Source organism: Nerophis ophidion, linkage group LG18 (genome assembly GCF_033978795.1).
Source record: "Nerophis ophidion isolate RoL-2023_Sa linkage group LG18, RoL_Noph_v1.0, whole genome shotgun sequence".
NCBI lineage: Eukaryota > Metazoa > Chordata > Actinopteri > Syngnathiformes > Syngnathidae > Nerophis > Nerophis ophidion.
The window spans coordinates 42657008-42679507 of record NC_084628.1 but is presented as its reverse complement, the minus strand read 5'-3'; the positions used below and the strand labels follow the sequence as shown (position 1 = coordinate 42679507).

Below are 22500 nucleotides of genomic sequence, written 5' to 3'. Positions count from 1 at the left end.
TAAATACAGTGTTGTTTCTTCTTTTTTTTTTTTGTTTTGTTTTCTTCTTAAGACTGACTTTCGACTAAAGTTTTCACTATGACGACTTTTTTTTTTTTTTTTTTTTGCATTTGACAGTAATAATTTAGTGGCGAATGTAGAAAGTAAAAAAAGGAGAGCAAAGCAAGGCCGATCACTGCACAGAAAGCCGGGACAGAAAACACTATCTGGTTCCTCTCATCATCCCGGGGAGCATTTCGGAAGCACTCCGCCATCCTTGGGACGCAAGCAGGGTGAGAGATGGACCCCTGCTGGGCAGGAGGGCGGGTAGACAAGCGAGTAGATTTGGATCAGTATGGAATGGTTTGGTGAGGGGCTTTGTTTGGTTCAGGTGGCGGGGAGAGGGAGGTGGGACGGAGCGAGCGGGAACTGGGAAGCGTCTTATTTGGATAGGGTCCTCTCGGCCAAATGTTTCTGCTGGCTCTCAGCATGCCTGCAAGGAGACACATGGCAGGGCAGTTTGGTTGAAAGAGATTGGCTTTTAGGTCCACAGGTAGTGTTCCACATTAGGGTCACAGTTCTAAGTCAGGCTTAAGGTAAGGTTAGTGTGTCAAATGAACCTGTGTGAATAGGCCCCACTTCTTAAAATACTACATTTGGTTCCATTCTTGGGGGTAACAATTCGAGTAGGAGAGTGTTTCACTGGTGTGTGTGAGAGTGTTTCTGTAGTGTGTATGAGTGTGTTTCAGTAGTGTGTGTGTGAGAGGGTTTCAGTAGTGTGTGTGAGAGAAAAACATGTCGGTTGTTTAAGTGAGAGCATGTCAGTAGTGTGTATGAGAGCGTTTCAGTCGTGTGTGTGAGAGAAAACATTTCAGTTATTTAAGTGAGAGTACTTCAGTAGTGTGTATGAGAGTGTTTCAGTAGTGTGTACGACAGTGTTTCAGTAGTTTGTAAGAGAAAAACATTTTAGTTGTTTATGTGAGAGCACTTCAGTAGTGTGTGTGAGAGTGTTTGAGTAGTGTGTGATAGAGTGTTTCAGTAGTGTGTGTATGAGAGGGTTTCAGTAGTGTGGATGAGAGTGTTTCAGTAGTGTGTGTGAGAGAAAATATTTCAGTTATTTAAGTGAGATGACTTCAGTAGTGTGTACGAGAGTGTTTCAGTAGTGTGTACAGGAGTGTTTCAGTAGTGTGTGTGAGAGAAAATATTTCAGTTATTTAAGTGAGAGTACGTCAGTAGTGTGTACGAGAGTGTTTCAGTAGTGTGTAAGAGTGTTTCAGTAGTGTGTGAGAAAAAAAACATTTCAGTTGTTTATGTGAGAGCACGTCAGTAGTGTGTATGAGAATGTTTCAGTAAGGTGTATGAGAGTGTTTCAGAAGTGTGTATGAGAGTGTTTCAGTCGTGTGTGTGAGAGTGTTTCAGTCGTGTGTGTGACAGTGCTTCAGTCGTGTGTGTGACAGTGTTTCAGTAGTGTGTATGAGAGTGTTTCAGTAGTGTGTATGAGAGTGTTTCAGTCGTGTGTGTGACAGTGTTTCAGTAGAGTGTGTGAAAGAAAGACATGTCAGTTGTTAATGTGAGAGCATTTCAGTAGTGTGTGTGTGAGGTAATTCTGAATAATGTCCCTAACGGCCCCTCATAACAAACGATGGCAGTTGCGACTTTTGACCCAGTTTGTGCATAGCAACGTACGGTCGTGGTTTCAGCACACAGAAGCCAAGTTCTAAAGTAGAAGAATTAGCAAAGATGGAAGAAAGTATTTCCAAGTCTTTTAGAGGCCGGGCGACAGCCATACCAACAACGTTTGGGGGTAGTGGTGAGTTCTGTAGTCTACAGTAGGACACACTCAAGACTACTATGTCGGGTGGAGAGAGTGTCAAGTTGACTCTACGGGAATTTGGACTCATGTTATTGATGACAAAAAAATTAGGAGGGGATATATAATATTTCAGCATATTTTTGTGCTACCATAAAATGTGTCCCCATTCTCTTTCCTCAAATGATATACTAACATCACAAGTTTTATTCTGTAGATTCTAAGCATCATAAACAACAACAATTGTGAATTTGGACTCATGTTATTATGACAAAAAAAGTTAGTAGGGGATACATAATATTTCAGCATATTTCTGTGCTACCATAAAATGTGTCCCCATTCTATTTCCCTCAAATTATATACTAACTTAATGAGTTTTATTCAGTAGATACTTAGCATCATGAATAACAACAATTGTGAATCTGGACTCATTTGATTAATTACAAAAAAAGTTAGTAGGGGATACATAATATTTCAGCATATTTCTGTGCTACCATAAAATGTGTCCCCATTCTATTTCCCTCAAATTATATACTAACTTAATGAGTTTTATTCAGTAGATACTTAGCATCATGAATAACAACAATTGTGAATCTGGACTCATTTGATTAATTACAAAAAAAGTTAGTAGGGGATACATAATATTTCAGCATATTTCTGTGCTGCCATAAAATGTGTCCCCTTTCTATTTCCCCAAATTATATACTAACATTATGTGTTTTATTCTGTAAATTCTTAGCATCATAAACAACAACAATTGTGAATTTGGACTCAATGGATTAATTACAAAAAAAGTTAGAAGGGCATACATAATATTTCAGCATATTTCTGTGCTACCATAAAATGTGTTCCCATTCTCTTTCCCCAAATTATATACTAACATCACAAGTTTTATTCTGTAGATTCTTAGCATCATGAATAACAACACTTGGGAATTTGGACTCATGTTATTATGACAAAAAAGTTCGTAGGGGATACATAATATTTCAGCATATTTTTGTGCTACCATAAAATGTGTCTACTTTATTTTTCCCTCAAATTATGTACTAACTTAATGAGTTTTATTCTGTAGATACTTAGCATCATGAACACCAACACGTTTGAATCTGGACTCATTTGATTAATTACAAAAAAAAGTTAGAAGGGCATACATAATATTTCAGCATATTTCTGTGCTACCATAAAATGTGTCCCCTTTCTATTTCCCTCAAATTATGTACTAACTTAATGAGTTTTATTCTGTAAGTATTTAGCATCATAAACAACAACAATTGTGAATTTGGACTCATGTTATTATGACAAAAAAAGTTAGTAGGGGATACATAATATTTCAGCATATTTCTGTGCTACCATAAAATGTGTCCCCATTCTATTTCCCTCAAATTATATACTAACTTAATGAGTTTTATTCAGTAGATACTTAGCATCATGAATAACAACAATTGTGAATCTGGACTCATTTGATTAATTACTAAAAAAGTTAGTAGGGGATACATAATATTTCAGCATATTTCTGTGCTGCCATAAAATGTGTCCCCTTTCTATTTCCCCAAATTATATACTAACATTATGTGTTTTATTCTGTAAATTCTTAGCATCATAAACAACAACAATTGTGAATTTGGACTCAATGGATTAATTACAAAAAAAGTTAGAAGGGCATACATAATATTTCAGCATATTTCTGTGCTGCCATAAAATGTGTCCCCTTTCTATTTCCCTCAAATTATGTACTAACTTCATGAGTTTTATTTTGTAGATACTTAGCATCATAAACAACAACAATTGTGAATTTGGACTCAATGGATTAATTACAAAAAAAGTTAGAAGGGCATACATAATATTTCAGCATATTTCTGTGCTACCATAAAATGTGTCCCCATTCTCTTTCCCCAAATTATATACTAACATCACAAGTTTTATTCTGTAGATTCTTAGCATCATAAACAACAACAATTGTGAATTTGGACTCATGTTATTATGACAAAAAAGTTAGTAGGGGATACATAATATTTCAGCATATTTCTGTGCTGCCATAAAATGTGTCCCCTTTCTATTTCCCTCAAATTATGTACTAACTTAATGAGTTCTATTCTGTAGATACTTAGCATCATGAACACCAAAACGTTTGAATCTGGACTCATTTGATTAATTACAAAAAAAGTTAGAAGGGCATACATAATATTTCAGCATATTTCTGTGCTACGATAAAATGTGTCCCCATTCTCTTTCCACAAATGATATACTAACATCACAAGTTTTAATCTGTAGATTCTCAGCATCATGAATAACAACACTTGTGAATTTGAACTCATGTTATTATGACAAAAAAGTTAGTAGGGGATACATAATATTTCAGCATATTTTTGTGCTACCATAAAATGTGTCCCCTTTCTATTTCCCTCAAATTATGTACTAACTTCATGAGTTTTGTTCTGTAGATACTTAGCATCATAAACAAAAACAATTGTGAACTTGGACTCATGTTATTATGACAAAAAAAGTTAGTCGGGGATACATAATATTTCAGCACATTTTTGTGCTGCCATAAAATGTGTCCCCATTCTCTTTCCCCAAATTATATACTAACATCACAAGTTTTATTCGGTAGATTCTTAGCATCATAAACAACAACAATTGTGAATTTGGACTCATGTTATTATGAGAAAAAAGTTAGTAGGGGATACATAATATTTCAGCATATTTCTGTGCTACCATAAAATGGGTCCCCATTCACTTTCCCCAAATTATATACTAACATCACAAGTTTTATTCTGTAGATTCTTAGCATCATAAACAACAACAATTGTGAATCTGGACTCATTTGATTAATTACAAAAAAAGTTAGAAGGGCATACATAATATTTCAGCATATTTCTGTGCTGCCATAAAATGTGTCCCCTTTCTATTTCCCTCAAATTATGTACTAACTTATTGAGTTTTATTCTGTAGATACTTAGCATCATAAACAACAACAATTGTGAATTTGCACTCACGTTATTATGACAAAAAAGTTAGTAGGGGATACATAATATTTCAGCATATTTTTGTGCTGCCATAAAATGTGTCCCCATTATATTTCCCTCAAATTATGTACTAACTTAATGAGTTCTATTCTGTAGATACTTAGCATCATGAACACCAAAACGTTTGAATCTGGACTCATTTGATTAATTACAAAAAAAGTTAGAAGGGCATACATAATGCTACCATAAAATGTGTCCCCATTCTCTTTCCCCAAATGATATACTAACATCACAAGTTTTATTCTGTAGATACTTAGCATCATAAACAACAACACTTGTGAATTTGGACTCATGTTATTATGACAAAAAAGTTAGAAGGGCATACATAATATTTCAGCATATTTTTGTGCTACCATAAAATATGTCTCCTTTATTTTTCCCTCAAATTATATACTAACTTAATGAGTTTTATTCTGTAGATACTTAGCATCATGAACACCAAAACGTTTGAATCTGGACTCATTTGATTAATTACAAAAAAAGTTAGTAGGGGATACCTAATATTTCAGCATATTTCTGTGCTGCCATAAAATGTGTCCCCTTTCTATTTCCCTCAAATTATGTACTAACTTATTGAGTTTTGTTCTGTAGATACTTAGCATCATAAACAACAACACTTGTGAATTTGGACTCATGTTATGACAAAAAAAGTTAGTAGGGGATACATAATATTCCAGCATATATCTGTGCTACCATAAAATATGTCCCCTTTCTATTTCCCTCAAATTATGTACTAACTTCACGAGTTTTATTCTGTAGATACTTAGCATCATAAACAAAAACAATTGTGAATTTGGACTCATGTTATTATGACAAAAAAAGTTAGTCGGGGATACATAATATTTCAGCATATTTTTGTGCTGCCATAAAATGTGTCCCCATTCTCTTTCCCCAAATGATATACTAACATCACAAATTTTATTCTGTAGATTCTTAGCATCATAAACAATAACAATTGTGAATTTGGACTCATGTTATTGTGACAAAAAAGTTAGTAGGGGATACATAATATATCATCATATTTTTGTGCTACCATAAAATGTGTCCCCTTTTTATTTCCCTCAAATTATGTACTAACATTATGTGTTTTATTCTGTAGATACTTAGCATCATAAACAATAACAATTGTGAATTTGGACTCATGTTATTGTGACAAAAAAGTTAGTAGGGGATACATAATATTTCCGCATATTTCTGTGCTACCATAAAATGTGTCCCCTTTCTATTTCCCTCAAATTATGTACTAACTTATTGAGTTTTATTCTGTAGGTACTTAGCATCATAAACAAAAACAATTGTGAATTTGCACTCACCTTATTATGACAAAAAAGGTAGTAGGGGATACATAATATTTCAGCATATTTTTGTGCTACCATAAAATGTGTCCCCTTCTCTTTCCCCAAATTATATACTAACATCACAAGTTTTATTCCGTAGATTGTTAGCATCATAAACAACAACAATTGTGAATTTGGACTCATGTTATTATGACAAAAAAAGTTAGTAGGGGATACATAATATTTCAGCATATTTCTGTGCTACCATAAAATATGTCTCCTTTATTTTTCCCTCAAATTATGTACTAACTTAATGAGTTTTATTCTGTAGATACTTAGCATCATGAACACCAAAACGTTTGAATCTGGACTCATTTGATTAATTACAAAAAAAGTTAGAAGGGCATACTTAATATTTCAGCATATTTCTGTGCTACCCAAAAATGTGTCCCCATTCTCTTTCCACAAATGATAAACTAACATCACAAGTTTTATTCTGTAGATTCTTAGCATCATAAACAACAACACTTGTGAATTTGGACTCATGTTATGACAAAAAAAGTTAGTAGGGGATACATAATATTCCAGCATATATCTGTGCTACCATAAAATGTGTCCCCTTTCTATTTCCCTCAAATTATGTACTAACTTCACGAGTTTTATTCTGTAGATACTTAGCATCATGAACACCAAAACGTTTGAATCTGGACTCATTTGATTAATTACAAAAAAAGTTAGAAGGGCATACTTAATATTTCAGCATATTTCTGTGCTACCATAAAATATGTCTCCTTTATTTTTCCCTCAAATTATGTACTAACTTAATGAGTTTTATTCTGTAGATACTTAGCATCATGAACACCAAAACGTTTGAATCTGGACTCATTTGATTAATTACAAAAAAAGTTAGAAGGGCATACTTAATATTTCAGCATATTTCTGTGCTACCCAAAAATGTGTCCCCATTCTCTTTCCACAAATGATAAACTAACATCACAAGTTTTATTCTGTAGATTCTTAGCATCATAAACAACAACACTTGTGAATTTGGACTCATGTTATGACAAAAAAAGTTAGTAGGGGATACATAATATTCCAGCATATATCTGTGCTACCATAAAATATGTCCCCTTTCTATTTCCCTCAAATTATGTACTAACTTCACGAGTTTTATTCTGTAGATACTTAGCATCATAAACAAAAACAATTGTGAATTTGGACTCATGTTATTATGACAAAAAAAGTTAGTCGGGGATACATAATATTTCAGCATATTTTTGTGCTGCCATAAAATGTGTCCCCATTCTCTTTCCCCAAATGATATACTAACATCACAAATTTTATTCTGTAGATTCTTAGCATCATAAACAATAACAATTGTGAATTTGGACTCATGTTATTGTGACAAAAAAGTTAGTAGGGGATACATAATATATCATCATATTTTTGTGCTACCATAAAATGTGTCCCCTTTTTATTTCCCTCAAATTATGTACTAACATTATGTGTTTTATTCTGTAGATACTTAGCATCATAAACAATAACAATTGTGAATTTGGACTCATGTTATTGTGACAAAAAAGTTAGTAGGGGATACATAATATTTCCGCATATTTCTGTGCTACCATAAAATGTGTCCCCTTTCTATTTCCCTCAAATTATGTACTAACTTATTGAGTTTTATTCTGTAGGTACTTAGCATCATAAACAAAAACAATTGTGAATTTGCACTCACCTTATTATGACAAAAAAGGTAGTAGGGGATACATAATATTTCAGCATATTTTTGTGCTACCATAAAATGTGTCCCCTTCTCTTTCCCCAAATTATATACTAACATCACAAGTTTTATTCCGTAGATTGTTAGCATCATAAACAACAACAATTGTGAATTTGGACTCATGTTATTATGACAAAAAAAGTTAGTAGGGGATACATAATATTTCAGCATATTTCTGTGCTACCATAAAATATGTCTCCTTTATTTTTCCCTCAAATTATGTACTAACTTAATGAGTTTTATTCTGTAGATACTTAGCATCATGAACACCAAAACGTTTGAATCTGGACTCATTTGATTAATTACAAAAAAAGTTAGAAGGGCATACTTAATATTTCAGCATATTTCTGTGCTACCCAAAAATGTGTCCCCATTCTCTTTCCACAAATGATAAACTAACATCACAAGTTTTATTCTGTAGATTCTTAGCATCATAAACAACAACACTTGTGAATTTGGACTCATGTTATGACAAAAAAAGTTAGTAGGGGATACATAATATTCCAGCATATATCTGTGCTACCATAAAATGTGTCCCCTTTCTATTTCCCTTAAATTATTTACTAACATTATGTATTTTATTCTGTAGATACTTAGCATCATAAACAACAACACTTGTCAATTTGCAATCAATTGATTAATTACAAAAAAAGTTAGTAGGAGGTACATAATATTTCCCGTTATTTCTGTGCTGCCATAAAATGTGTCCCCCTTCTATTTCGCTCAAATTATGTACTAACATCATGAGTTGTATTCTGTAGATCAGGCCCTAGAACAGGTTTTATCTGGCCTGCGGGATGAGTCTACTAAGTATAAAAATAAACCCACATTTTTGAATGAAAGAAACTGCTGTTCTAAATGTGTCCACTAGATGTCAAAATAGCATTTTTTTGTATATTTGTAGATGATTCTACATACCGTATTTTTCGAACTATAAATCGCAGTTTTTTCATATTTTTGCTGGAGGTGCGACTTATACTCAGGAGCGACTTATGTGTGAAATTATTAACACATTACCGTAAAATATCAAATATTATTTATTTCATTCACGTAAGAGACTAGACGTATAAGATTTCATGGGATTTATGGATTAGGAGTGAGAGATAGTTTGGTAAAGGTATAGCATGTTCTATATGTTATAGTTATTTGAATGACTCTTACCATAATATGTTAGGTTAACATAGCAGTTGCTTATTTATGCCTCATATAACCTACACTTATTCGGCCTGTTCTTCGCTATTCTTTATTTATTTTAAATTGCCTTTCAAATGTCTATTCTTGGTGTTGGCTTTTATCAAATAAATTTCCCCCAATAATGAGACTTATACTCCAGTGAGACTTATATATGTTTTTTTCCTTCTTTATTATGTATTTTCGGCAGGAGCGACTTATACTCCGAAAAAACGGTATGTTAAAAAAACACAAACAAAAAAAATACACGTTAGGCTCCAGCACCGCCCCGCGACCCCAAAAGGGACAAGCGGTAGAAAATGGATGGATGAATGGATGTTAGTACATCAGTTGAGGAAAACAAGCAAACTACATAAATAACATCGTGTAATTAGATTATTTTTTTTAAATCTTGATAGCAGGGGAATTCACACCAATGAGTTGACTGATGATTATTATCACATCATTTATTGGGAAAGTACAATTAAGACAGACATGGCACAGAGATGTATGGATAACCTGCAGATGCATTTGCAACGATAGTCAACGAAATCACAAAGGTGAGTTTTGTTGATGTTGACTGCCAGCTAATCGATGCTAACATGCTACGCTAATCGATGCTAACATGCTATTTACCGGCGGTGCTAAAGCAGACATGGCACAGAGATGTATGGATAACCTGCAGATGCATTTGCAACTATAAAGTCAACGAAATCACAAAGGTGAGTTTTGTTGATGTTGACTGCCAGCTAATCGATGCTAACATGCTACGCTAATCGATGCTAACATGATATTTACCGGCTGTGCTAAAGCAGACATGGCACAGAGATGTATGGATAACCTGTAGATGCATTTGCAACTATATTACGTTTCCTTCCACCCACATTTAATGCGAAACAAACACTTACCAATCGACGGATTTAAGTTGTTCCAGTGTCACGAGATGCGAAAGTCCTGATCGTTTGGTCCGCACATTTTACCGGCGATGCTAACGCAGCTATTCGGCCATGCTATGGCTATGAATAGCGTCAATAGCTTCAGTTTCTTCTTCAACACTTTCATACTCCAACCATCCGTTTCAATACATGCGTAATCCGTTGAATCGCTTAAGTCGCCGAAATCCGAGTTTGAATCCGAGCTAATGTCGCTATATCTTGCTGTGGTATTCCCATTGTTTGTTTACATTGGCAGCACTGTGTGACGTCACAGGGAAATGGCCAGTGTCTTCGCAGAGAGTCGAAAATAAGGCACTTTAAAGCTTTATTTAGGGATATTCCGAGCGGTAAAATTTGGAAAAAAACTTCAAAAAATAAAACAAGCCACTGGGAACTGATTTTTATTGTTTTTAACCCTTTTGAAATTGTGATAATGTTCCCCTTTAAGTTATCCTGCCGTGATCTAAAATGAGTTGGACACCCCTGCTGTAGATACTTAGCAAAATTCTGTATCCCTGAAATATTTTGGATACATTTATAGATACATTTATATATTTCTGTATCCCTGAAATAGTTTGTATCCAAAATATTTCAGGGATACAGAATTTCGCACGACACTGGTACCATCCATTTTCTACCGCTTATTCCCTTTTGGGGTTGCGGGGGGCGGTGGCGCCTATCTCAGCTACAATCGGGCGGAAGGTGGGGTACACCCTGGACAATTCGCCACCTCATCGCAGGGCCAACACAGATAGACAGACAACATTCACACTCACATTCACACACTAGGGCCAATTTAGTGTTGCCAATCAACCTATCCCCAGGTGCATGTCTTTGGAGGTGGGAGGAAGCCGGAGTACCCGGAGGGAACCCACGCATTCACGGGGAGAACATGCAAACTCCACACAGAAAGATCCCAAGCCTGGATTTGAACCCAGGACTGCAGGAACTTCATATTGTGAGGCAGACGCACTAACCCCTCTGCCACCGTGAAGCCGACACTGGTACCAATTAACTAAAAATGTGATGTCAGCGCACAATTGATAACAAGCACAAAAGCTTTTTACTGACCGTTGCCATGGAGACACCTTTTTAATCCACACGCAAGAAAATGCAGCGTCGCAAGAGTTGTTCCATCGACGCATAGAACGCTTCCTTTTGCTGTCTCCTGGCTTCCAATCAGTCTTAAGTCCTCCAGCAGCTCAAAGATGGAATTGTTGGAAACGCCTCAAATACAATTTTTCCCCGACAAGAGCCACGGAAAAGTCTATCCATCACAATAATTGCAGCCATCTGTGCACATTTGTGCACGGCACTTACCTAAAAGTGCTAAAATAAAGCCGCAAACGCAGCGGCCGCAAACACTTTCAGACTTGATGAAGATTTCTAGACTTGATGGATGACTTTGCGAGTGCAGACTGAGTACTTTGTGCACCTCCTTCTCCCAGTATCCTGGGCCTTCTTTTTTTTATTTTATTTATTTATTTGGTTTTTTTGTTATGAAAAAGGAAGTTTTTTTTGAGTTGGTGCACAAATTGTAAGTTTAATCTGGTGTTTTTTAATGTTGATTTAATAAATAAATAATAAAATAAATAAATAAATAAATTAATTAATAAAAAATTATTCTGCGGTGGTTGCTGACCCCTGGTTTAAGCGTGAGACCCCTTTTTATCCATCACCCTGCCTCCCGCCTTTTCCGACATCTACAAAGCACTTAGCCACCTGCTGCCACCTACTGACATGGAAGAGTATTACAGGGTTACTCTGCCGAGCTCTAGACAGCACCGACACTCAACAACAACAACACATCATTTGCAGACTATAATTACTGCTTTGCAAAGCATATTTTTAACCCAAATAGGTGAAATGAGATCATCTCCACAGTGGTTGAAAAACACTGTTGTAATGAAGACAACTCAATGGATTGCAGTCGCCATTTTGTTCATTTAACAGATTGGCACATCAATTAATTAATCAATTAATGTTTATTTATATAGCCCCTAAATCACAAGTGTCTCAAAGGGCCGCACAAGCCACAACGACATCCGCGGTACAAAGCCCACATAAGGGAAAGGAAAAACTCCCCCCAGTGGGACGTCGATGTGTATGACTACGAGAAACCTTGGAGAGGACCGCATATGTGAGCAACCCCCCCTAGTGTTTAAAATGGCAAACTTTGACTTTTAATGTAAAGTTGACCCTCATTAGAACACTAACCCCAGCTTGAAAAACCTGGACGTAATCAGAACTTTTAACAGAGTCCAAACCCGACAACTTACCGTATTTCCTTGAATTGCCGCCGGGGCGCTAATTAATTTAAAACCTCTTCTCACTCCGGCGCTTACCAAAGAATGGGGTAAATTTAGACCAGCGCTTATAAATTTGAGTGTGATGTAAGGATACCATCATGAAAGGCACATTTAATAAAAAAAATGTTATTATGGTCTTACCTTTACTTATAAATGAAGTCCATGCGCAGCTCCTTCTGATCAAAAGCATCGATAACTTGTTTATAGAAGTCTTCCTTATCTTTCTTCAGTTTTAAAAGTCTCTCTGTCTCGATGGAAATCTTCCTTTATTACCTCCTGCTTCCATTGAAAGTCCAGTTTAGAAAACAGTTTTATTTGAGATATGTAACCCCCCATGTTAAAAGTGCAAGCGAGAGGAAAAAATAAACTCTTGCTGCTTGTTGTCACTTCTTCTGCAGCCGAGTAGTCGCAAGAAGGATCACTAGCGCCCTCTAACACCAGGAGGCGGGAGTCATTTAATGACTCATATTTGACACACGCAGCTACGGTATATTAATAAAACATAGCTGCTTACTGTTCTTTTTAGCATATACAATAGCTTGGACCTTAAATCCTACTGAATAGTTCTTAATCTTCTTCACTTTATGCGATTTCAAATGATTGAAATCAGCCTCCTCCATTTTGAAAATGATGACAGGTGAAGTGTCACTCGTGACGTGACGAGTTTGACCCGGTGGAAATTCTAGACATGCGCTAATAAAAATAATATTTTGCGAAACGAGTTTGACCCGGCAGTAATTCCAGGCAGGCACATACTTTATACCCGGCGGCTATTCAAGGAAATACGGTATTAACAGAGTCCAAACCCGACAACTTCACCCAAATTCTAACCCGAACCACACAAAAGGGAAACAGACATTATTGAAGTCCGGTCAAGATTTTCTTTTCTTCTCACCTGGTGAGGTCTTCAATGTCGACCAGCATGGCGTCTTGCTCCATGTGGAGCTCATCTCGGACCACCAGCAGCTGTACTAACTCCTCGTTCAGACCTACATGGCACATAGAAATATATTAACGGATATAAAAAAACTTAAAATAAAACCCTTTATTAAACACTGAAGCTCTTATGTATGGTGTACATATTCAGAATGAGTCAAAACAACTGCAATTAGTGATAACCCTTTTGTAATATCCATCCATTTTCTACCGCTTGTCCCTTTTGGGGTCGCGGACGGTGCTGGAGCCTATCTCAGCTACAATCGGGCGGAAGGCGGAGTACAGCCTGGGCAAGTCGCCACCTCATCACAGGGCCAACACAGATAGACAACATTCACACTCACATTCACACACTAGGGACCATTTAGTGTTGCCAATCAACCTATCCCCAGGTGCATGTCTTTGGAAGTGGGAGGGGCCTATCCCCAGGTGCATGTCTTTGCAGGTGGGAGGAGCCTACCCCCAGGGGGGAGGAAGCCGGAGTACCCGGAGGGAACCCACGCAGTCACGGGGAGAACATGCAAACGCCACACAGAAAGATCCCGAGCCCGGGATTGAACCTGGGACTACTCAGGACCTTCGTATTGTGAGGCAGACACACTAACCCCTCTCCCACCGTGCTGCCCATTTTGTAATATAACATCTAATAAGTGACTTAAGTCAGATTTTGGTAACAATTTAGTATGGGGAACATATTCTAAGCAACAAAGACTTAATTTTGAGTTATTTGGTTAGGGTTAGTTAGGGTTGGGGTTAGAGGGTTTGGGTTAGTTAGGGTTAGGGGGTTCAGGTTAGTTAGGGTTAGAAGGTTCGGGTTAGAGGGTTCGGGTTAGTTATGGTTAGAGGGTTCAGGTTAGAGGGTTTGGGTTAGTTAGGGTTAGAGGGTTCAGGTTAATTAGGATTAGAAGGTTCGGGTTAGAGGGTTCGGGTTAATTAGGATTAGAGGGTTCTGGTTAGTTAGGGTTAGAGGGTTCAGGTTAGAGGGTTCGATTTAGTTAGGCTTAGAGGGTTCGGGTTGGTTAGGGTTAGAAGGTTTGGGTTAGTTAGGGTTAGGGGGTTCGGGTTACAGGGTTCTGGTTAGTTAGGGTTAGAGGGTTCAGGTTAGTTAGGGTTAGAGGGTTCAGGTTAGTTAGGGTTAAAAGGTTCGGGTTAGATGGTTCGGGTTAGAAGGTTCGGGTTAGAGGGTTCGGGTTAGTTAGGGTTAGAAGGTCTGGGTTAGTTAGGGTTAAAAGGTTCGGGTTAGATGGTTCGGGTTAGAAGGTTCGGGTTACAGGGTTCGCGTTAGTTAGGGTTAGAGGGTTCAGGTTAGCTAGGGTTAAAAGGTTCGGGTTACAGGGTTTGGGTTAGTTAGGGTTAGAGAGTTGGGGTTAGTTAGGGTTAGAAAGTTCAGGTTACAGGGTTCGCGTTAGGTAGGGTTAGAGGGTTCAGGTTAGTTAGGGTTAAAAGGTTCGGGTTACAAGGTTTGGGTTAGTTAGGGTTAGAAGGTTCGGGTTAGAGGGTTCGGGTTAGTTAGGGTTAGAGAGTTGGGGTTAGTTAGGGTTAGAAAGTTCAGGTTACAGGGTTCGCGTTAGGTAGGGTTAGAGGGTTCAGGTTAGTTAGGGTTAAAAGGTTCGGGTTACAAGGTTTGGGTTAGTTAGGGTTAGAAGGTTCGGGTTAGAGGGTTCGGGTTAGTTAGGGTTAGAGAGTTGGGGTTAATTAGGGTTATAAAGTTCAGGTTACAGGGTTTGGGTTGGTTAGGGTTAGAGGGTTCGGGTTATTTAGGGTTAGAAGGTTCGGGTTACAGGGTTTGGGGTTAGATAGGGTTAGGCGGTTCGGGTTAGAGGGTTCGGGTTAGTTAGGGTTAGAGGGTTCGGGTTAGCTAAGGTTAGAAGTTTCGGGTTGGAGGGTTCGGGTTAGTTAGGGTTGGGGGTTCGGGTTAGAAGGTTCGGGTTAGTTCGGGTAAGAGGGTTCGGGTTGGTTGTCCTGAGTTAGGGTTGTATAATGAGGCTATGCAAAATAAGTTAAGGTTAAAGTTAAAGTAGCCAGGGTTGTCACACACACACTAGGTGTCGCTAAAAAGGCAAAAATAAGTACTTAATAATGACTAATTAGGCCAATCTGTTACTCATTTGCATGTTAATAAGCAACTATCCATCCATCCATTTCCTACCGCTTGACCCTTTTGGGGTCAAGGGTGGTGCTGGAGTTTATCTCAGCTGCATTCGGGTGGAAGGCGGTTAGGGTTAGAGTTAGGGTTGTTAAAATAAGGCCATGCAGAATAAGTTAAAGTTAAAGTACCCAGGACTGTCACACACACACACACACACATTAGGTGTGGCGAAAAAGGCATTAATAAGAACTTAATAATGACTAATTAAGAGCCAATTTGTTACTAATTTGCATGTTAATAAGCAACTAATTAATAGTAAATCTGTTCCCCATACTAAAGTGTTACCAACATTTTGGATTTCCACATACCTTAAGTGATATTTTAATCAAAGGGTAATTAATACAAGGTATTGTTCTCCAACAAAGTCAGGAACAACATTCCTACCGTCAAGCATGGTGGTGGTTGGAATATGCTCTGGGCCGGTTTTGCATGTTTAAGTCAGGACTTTGGAAAGGCCATTCTAAAACCTTAATTGTAGCCTCATTTAGCCATTCCTTTAGCATTTTTGACATCAGTTTGGGGTCATTGTCCTTTTGGAACACCCGACTGCGCCCAAGACCCAACCTGATGATTTTAGGTTGTCCTGAAGAATTTTGAGGTAATCCTCCTTTTTCATTGTCCCATGTAAAGCAGCAGTTCCACTGGCAGCAAAACAGGCCCAGAGCATAATACTACCATCACCATGCTTGACGGTAGGGTTGGTGTTCTTGGGATTAAAGGCCTCACCTTTTCTCCTCATAATTGTTGCGTATTGTGGCCAAACAGCTCACTTTTTGTTTCATCTGACTACAGAACTTTCGTCCAGAAGGTCTTATCTTTTTCTTATCTTTTAATAATAGTTGGCCAAATGAGGTATCAGGTACAGTTCTCCAACGGTGTGTGTGTTTGTGTGTGTGTGTGTGTGTGTGTGTGTGTGTGTGTGTGTGTGTGTGTGTGTGTGTGTGTGTGTGTGTTGAACTCACTCTCAATCTGGGAGTGCAGATCGTTGACTATAACCTGCAGCTGTCCCAAGGTCATGTCCCTCAGGTCGTTGGGCTTCAGACTTCTTTTCATCAGACATTCACTGATGTGAGGCATGTGTGGAAGCTGACGGAGAAAGGAAACGACACGTGTGAATTTCAAAACGACTCTGTGTCTTTTTCTTGGCAGGAAGTGGAAATCAAACCTATATTAAGTACTGTGTAAGGAAAATTATTTCATGTAAACACTTTCATTTTTCAATTATCCATTCATTTCAGGCAATGACATAAACAAACAAAAAAATATACATATAAGCATGATTGTCCACTTTTGCCTGGAAGGGAGTGGGAAGAAGGTCATTTATTTAATCCCACCCCCAGTTCTCCATTCAGTGATTCATACTTTGAGTTTCACTCTTACTTTGTTCAAGGATTATAATACAAATGTTGTATCATGCTGGCATTACCACAGGTAACAATTATTACACTGTAACAATCATTTGTATCAACAATGGAGGAAAAATTAACATAGCAACAATGGTAATAGACAATATACCAACAATGGTAATAGAAAACATAGCACCAATGGTAATAGACAACATAGCAATAATGGTAATGAGAACATACCAAAAAATGGTAATAGCCAACAAAGCAACAATGGTAATAGACAAAATACCAACATTGGTAATGACAACATACCAAAAAATAATAATAAACAACAAAGCAACAATAGTAATTGACAACAAAGCAACAATGGTAATATACAACATACCATTAATGGGAATAGACAATATACCAATAATGGTAATATACAACATACCATTCATGGTAATATACAACATAGCAACAATGGTAATAGACAACACAGCAATATTGGTTGTAGACAACATACTGGTAATGGTAATAGACAACGTAGCAATAATGGTAAGACACAAAATGCCAACAATGGTAATAGACAACAAAACAAGAATGGTAATAGACAACAAAGCAACAATGGTAATATACAACATACCATTAATGGTAATAGACAATATACCAATAATGGTATTATACAACATACCATTAATGGTAATAGACAACACAGCAATAATGGTTGTAGACAACATACTGGTAATGCTAATAGACAACGTAGCAATAATGGTAATGGACAACAAAGCAATAATGGTAATAGACAAAACACCAACAATGGTAATTGACAACAAAACAAATATGGTAATAGACAAAATACCAACAATGGTAATAGACAACAAAGCAACAATGGTAAGACACAAAATACCAAAAATGGTAATAGACAAAATACCAATAATGGTAATAGAAAAAAATACCATCAATGGTAATAGACAACAAAACAACAATGGTAAAAGACAAAATACCAACAATGGTAATAGACAACAAAGCAACAATGGTAAGACACAAAATACCAAAAATGGTAATAGACAAAATACCAATAATGGTAATAGAAAAAAATACCATCAATGGTAATAGACAACAAAACAACAATGGTAAAAGACAAAATACCAACAATGGTAATAGACAACAAAGCAATAATGGTAATAGACAACAAAGCAACAATGGTAATAGACAACAAAGCAATAACGGTAATAGACAACAAAGCAACAATTGTAACAGACAAAATACCAACAATGGTAACAGACAACAAAGCAACAATGGTAATAGACAAAATACCAACAATGGTAATAGACAACAAAGCAATAACGGTAATAGACAACAAAGCAACAATTGTAATAGACAAAATACCAACAATGGTAATAGACAACAAAGCAACAATGGTAATAGACAAAATACCAACAATGGTAATAGACAACAGAGCAATAACGGTAAGGAAACATTGAGCACACATTAACACTGTCTCCACTGCTCTAGAGTCCAGTGGTGATGTCCTTTACACCACTGCATCCCACGCTTTGCATTGGAATTGGTGTTGTAAGCCTTAGATTAGGCTGCCCGGCCATGGAAACCCATTCCATTGAACTCTCTGCGTACTGTAGGTGGGCTAATTGGAAGGCAACATGACATTTGGAGCTCTGTAACAACTGACTATGCAGAAAGTCTTTGCACTATGCGCTTCAGCATCCTACCACTTGGGGGCTGAGTTGCTGTTGTTCCCAAACTCTTCACTTTTCTTATAATGAAGTTGACTTTGGAATATTTAGGGAGCGAGGACATTTCACGACTGGATTTGTTGCACAGGTGACATCCTTGAGAGCGGCACATTCTTTCACAAATGTTTGTAGAAAGAGTCTCCATGCCTAAGTGATTATGACACCTGATTCTCATCATTTGGATGAGTGGCCAAATACTTTTGTCAATATAGTGTATTTAACAAGATCATCACATTTCAGCAACTTTGATGGCATAAACCAGGGGTGTCCAAAGTGCGCCCGGGGGCCATTTGAGGCCCGCGGTTAATTGTTTACCGGCCCACCACAAAATAAATAATATTGCAAAAATAAATACAAAAATCTAAAAAGTGGAATGAGGTGAAATCTAACGAGAAAGAGTTGCAATGTTGACACAAAGCTGCCATTTTTTTTGTGTCTTTATTTGTCTTTTTTTTGCCATTGCTCCGAAAAAACAACAACAAAAAATCTATGTTATAATGAATTATTATTACATGTAAAAAAATATTGCATATATTGTGTGGTTGCCCTATAAAAACATCAAAGTTTTATTTGACAAAAGAGCATTAAAAAAAAACAAAATAATACTTCAAACGTCAAATCGACAGATATATCTGAAGTAGGTATCGTAATTTAAGTGTTAAAAGTAAAAAAAATGAATAAAAGTGTATCAGTTTATGAGTGGGGGGACCTTTCGCATCTCAAATATATTTTAGTAGGATTTTATTTAACTTTTCACTGTGATTACTTAAAAAATATTAAATAATTATAATCAATGGTGTCCCGCATTATTGATCTTTGAGGGCTTTAATTACTAATTACTTCATATTTCAGTTTTACTATAAAAAACAAAGTTGTCTTTGACAGAAAACCTTTTTTTTTACTTTATATCAACCTCAACTTGATATAGATATTTACTGTAAGCGTTAAATAAAAAATAATAATAATTTGATTTATTTTTAACATTTTAATGACTGAGACCCTTTATGGTCCCCTGGAGGCCTAAAGGTCAAAAAAAAAAAAAAAATCCATATATATATTTTTTTATGGTTTGAAAATGAAAAATAGCAAAATAGCCCCCGCATGCTTAAATTTTTTCCGTGTGCGGCCCTCTGTGGAAAAAGTTTGGACACCCCTGGCATAAACAGATGAGTATGTTCTAAAACTGGACTCTAGAAAGAGGTTCCGTAGCCTCCGTAGCAGAACCTCCAGGTTCTGTAACAGCTTCTTCCCTCATGCCGTAAGACGCTTGAACGCATCATAATAATCCCCTCAACCCCCCCCCTAAAAAAAAGTGGCTGTTATATAAACACAATATAACATACATCCATAAACGTGGACGCATGTGCAAAAGTGCAAAATATTTCTTTACATCTGCACCTTATTGCTCTTTTTATCCTGCACTACAACCAGCTCTTCCTTATCCGTGCTGTAAAGTTCACATTTGAATGACAATAAAAGGAAGTCTAAGTCGAAGTTCAACAACATGAACTGCGCATGAACCCAATGACACTGTCATGTTCTGAAGCGAACACTAGAGGGCAGCAGAGCTTTTCCTCCAGTTGCAGCAAACTGTGGCAATGGAAATATTTATGTGCACTTTTTTTATATTTTTTACTCGCACTTTGGCAGTTTCTCTTTCTGACAACCAGAGAGGTAAATATATATATGTATATATATATATATATATATATATATATATATATATATATATATATATATATATATATATATATATATTAGAGGTGGGCAAATTAGTGCGTTAATTATGAGTTAACTCATCAATCTATTAACGCCGACAATTATTTTATCGCACATTTGCGTATGTTGTTTACATGCTTTTATTTTGTTAACGCCTGTTCTTAACAAGATGGCGTCGCCCGGCGTGGAGGGGCTCTTGGTAAAGATGGAACATTTGGCAAAAATACCGGACAATTCTGCAAATTTCCTGGCTGGCTTACAGCGTGGTCACTCCGGGATCACTTACGACCGCCAGACAATTCTGGATGTGGATAGATCGGGCCGTTTTGGACTGAATGAGGCGTGCTTGCTAGACCGGCTAGCTAGCATGGGAATACTTTGCCGGCTACATCCAGCGGCCTGTGAAGCAGCGGAGTATATGTGTTGTCTGTCTATTTATGAATAATGCAGACCAGGAGTGTTGGCTGAGTTCTTAACGTTTGCTTTCAGAGCGTGCATATCACAACATACAAGATGTCGTCATGGCGACACAACCGGGCTACCGCGCATGCTCCTCACTCTTGTTGCATGCTGGGTAGGGTAGTTCTTTTTTTCCCTGGCTCATAACATCACAATATAGTACCATGTATATGATGCCTTCAGTTTATCAAAGCACCAAGCAAACAATCGGAAAATTCCCATCATATCAATTCCTAGATATGGTCATAAATATTTTAAGTGCACTACGCAGAATAAACACAACATTATTAATATTGCTACTACGGATAATTTGATCCAAAATTCCCTAAAACAGCCCACTACCTATAATATAGGTTTTTTAAACATAAGATCCCTGATTAAAAAAATGTTTCTGCTGTTACCTCAGAAATTGCCTGTTCAGATGTTATGATTGTGGCTCAGAGATTTGTATGTAGATTATATTTATTTTCCATAACAAACAGGATAACTTAAATACCCTGGCAGTGGCAATAAGCTTAAATGTTTGTATTTACATTTTTGGAGTTGATTTTCATCAAATATGCTATTTAACTGCTACTGTTTAACAAGGACTGATTTAAATTGTGTTTGCACAACAAATGTTTTGGCGCTTTTGTTCATGTGGGAGAATATTCCAATAAAGGTGCACTACACACTACTTTTGAATTCATTATTGGGCTTTGCGTATACAATGCAGTTAATCGCCATTAATCGGAGAAATAGTGCGATTAACTTCGATTAAAATGTTTAATTGTTGCCCAGCCCTAACATATATATATATATATATATATATATGTCGAACAATTAAAAAAAAAAAAAAAGGCAAGGTAATTGTCAATTCTCACCGCTGACACGTCTGTGGAGTTTCTGTCACGAGACGATCATGTCACCAGAAATATGACAGAGCACAAAACCACATCAACCAACTATGACTTGATGCCACATAGAGGAACTAAAGATGACTCTCTCTTTCTCTCTCTCACCCGTGTTTGTGGCTTCACTATATATTTTTTTTTACAGTTTTTTCCGTTAGCTTTCACACTATTTTAGCAACTGTGTGTCTTTTTTCCAAAAAGATTTACACACTTTTCCAAACAACATCCAATGTGAGGGTTCCGGGTCTGATTCCCGCTCCCGCCATCCTAGTCATTGCCGTTGTGTCCTTGGGCAAGACACTTTACCCACCTGCTCCCAGTGCCACCCACACTGCTTTAAATGTAACTTACAGATATTGGGTTTCGCTACATCAGGGGTCGGCAACACAAAATGTTGAAAGAGCCATATCGGACCAAAAATACAAAAACAAATTTGTATGGAGCCGCAAAAAATGAAAAGCCATATTACATACAGATAGTGTGTCATGAGATATAAATTGAATTATGAGGACTCAAAGCAGGGGTAGGCAACCTATGGCTCTCTAACCAGATGTGGCTCTTTTGCTGACTGCATCTGGCTCCCAGATAAATATTTGCTTAACACAATAGTTTCGTTGTAATAACAGTGTTAAAAATGACGTTCAAGATATAAAACATTCTCATGCATTTTAATCCATCCATCCGTTTCTACCGCACCTGTTCCAGAAGTCGCATTAATGGTAAGAATAATTTTATTTATTATTGGTTAGCTTCAGATGACCAATTTTATTAAAAAGAATAAGAGACTTATTATACTCTAAAAAATGTTGGTCTTACTGAAAAATGCACACATTTAGTTAAAAAAAATATGTTATGCCTCTCACGGAAATACATTTTAACATATTTGGCTTTCATGGCTCTCTCAGCCAAAAAGGTTCCCGACCCCTGACTTAAAGGAAACTAAATGAGCTCAAATATAGCTACAAATGAGGCATAG

The 22500-nt window shown here is 36.9% G+C and overlaps 1 protein-coding gene across 4 annotated transcripts in view; it reads right to left on the bottom strand.

Moving 5' to 3' along the window:
* schip1 (schwannomin interacting protein 1) overlaps positions 1 to 22500 on the bottom strand; it is an 845783-nt gene that overhangs the window by 379 nt on the left and 822904 nt on the right. For all 4 annotated transcript variants that reach the window (XM_061878138.1, XM_061878139.1, XM_061878140.1 and 1 more), the window contains 3 exons: positions 16334 to 16457; positions 13182 to 13275; positions 1 to 472 (listed from right to left, as the gene is read on the bottom strand). The exon at positions 1 to 472 is cut by the window's left edge and continues 379 nt beyond it. In XM_061878138.1, the coding sequence (XP_061734122.1) occupies positions 421 to 472; positions 13182 to 13275; positions 16334 to 16457 (270 nt within the window). In that variant the 3' untranslated portion in view covers positions 1 to 420. The remainder of the gene's footprint in view (positions 473 to 13181; positions 13276 to 16333; positions 16458 to 22500) is intronic.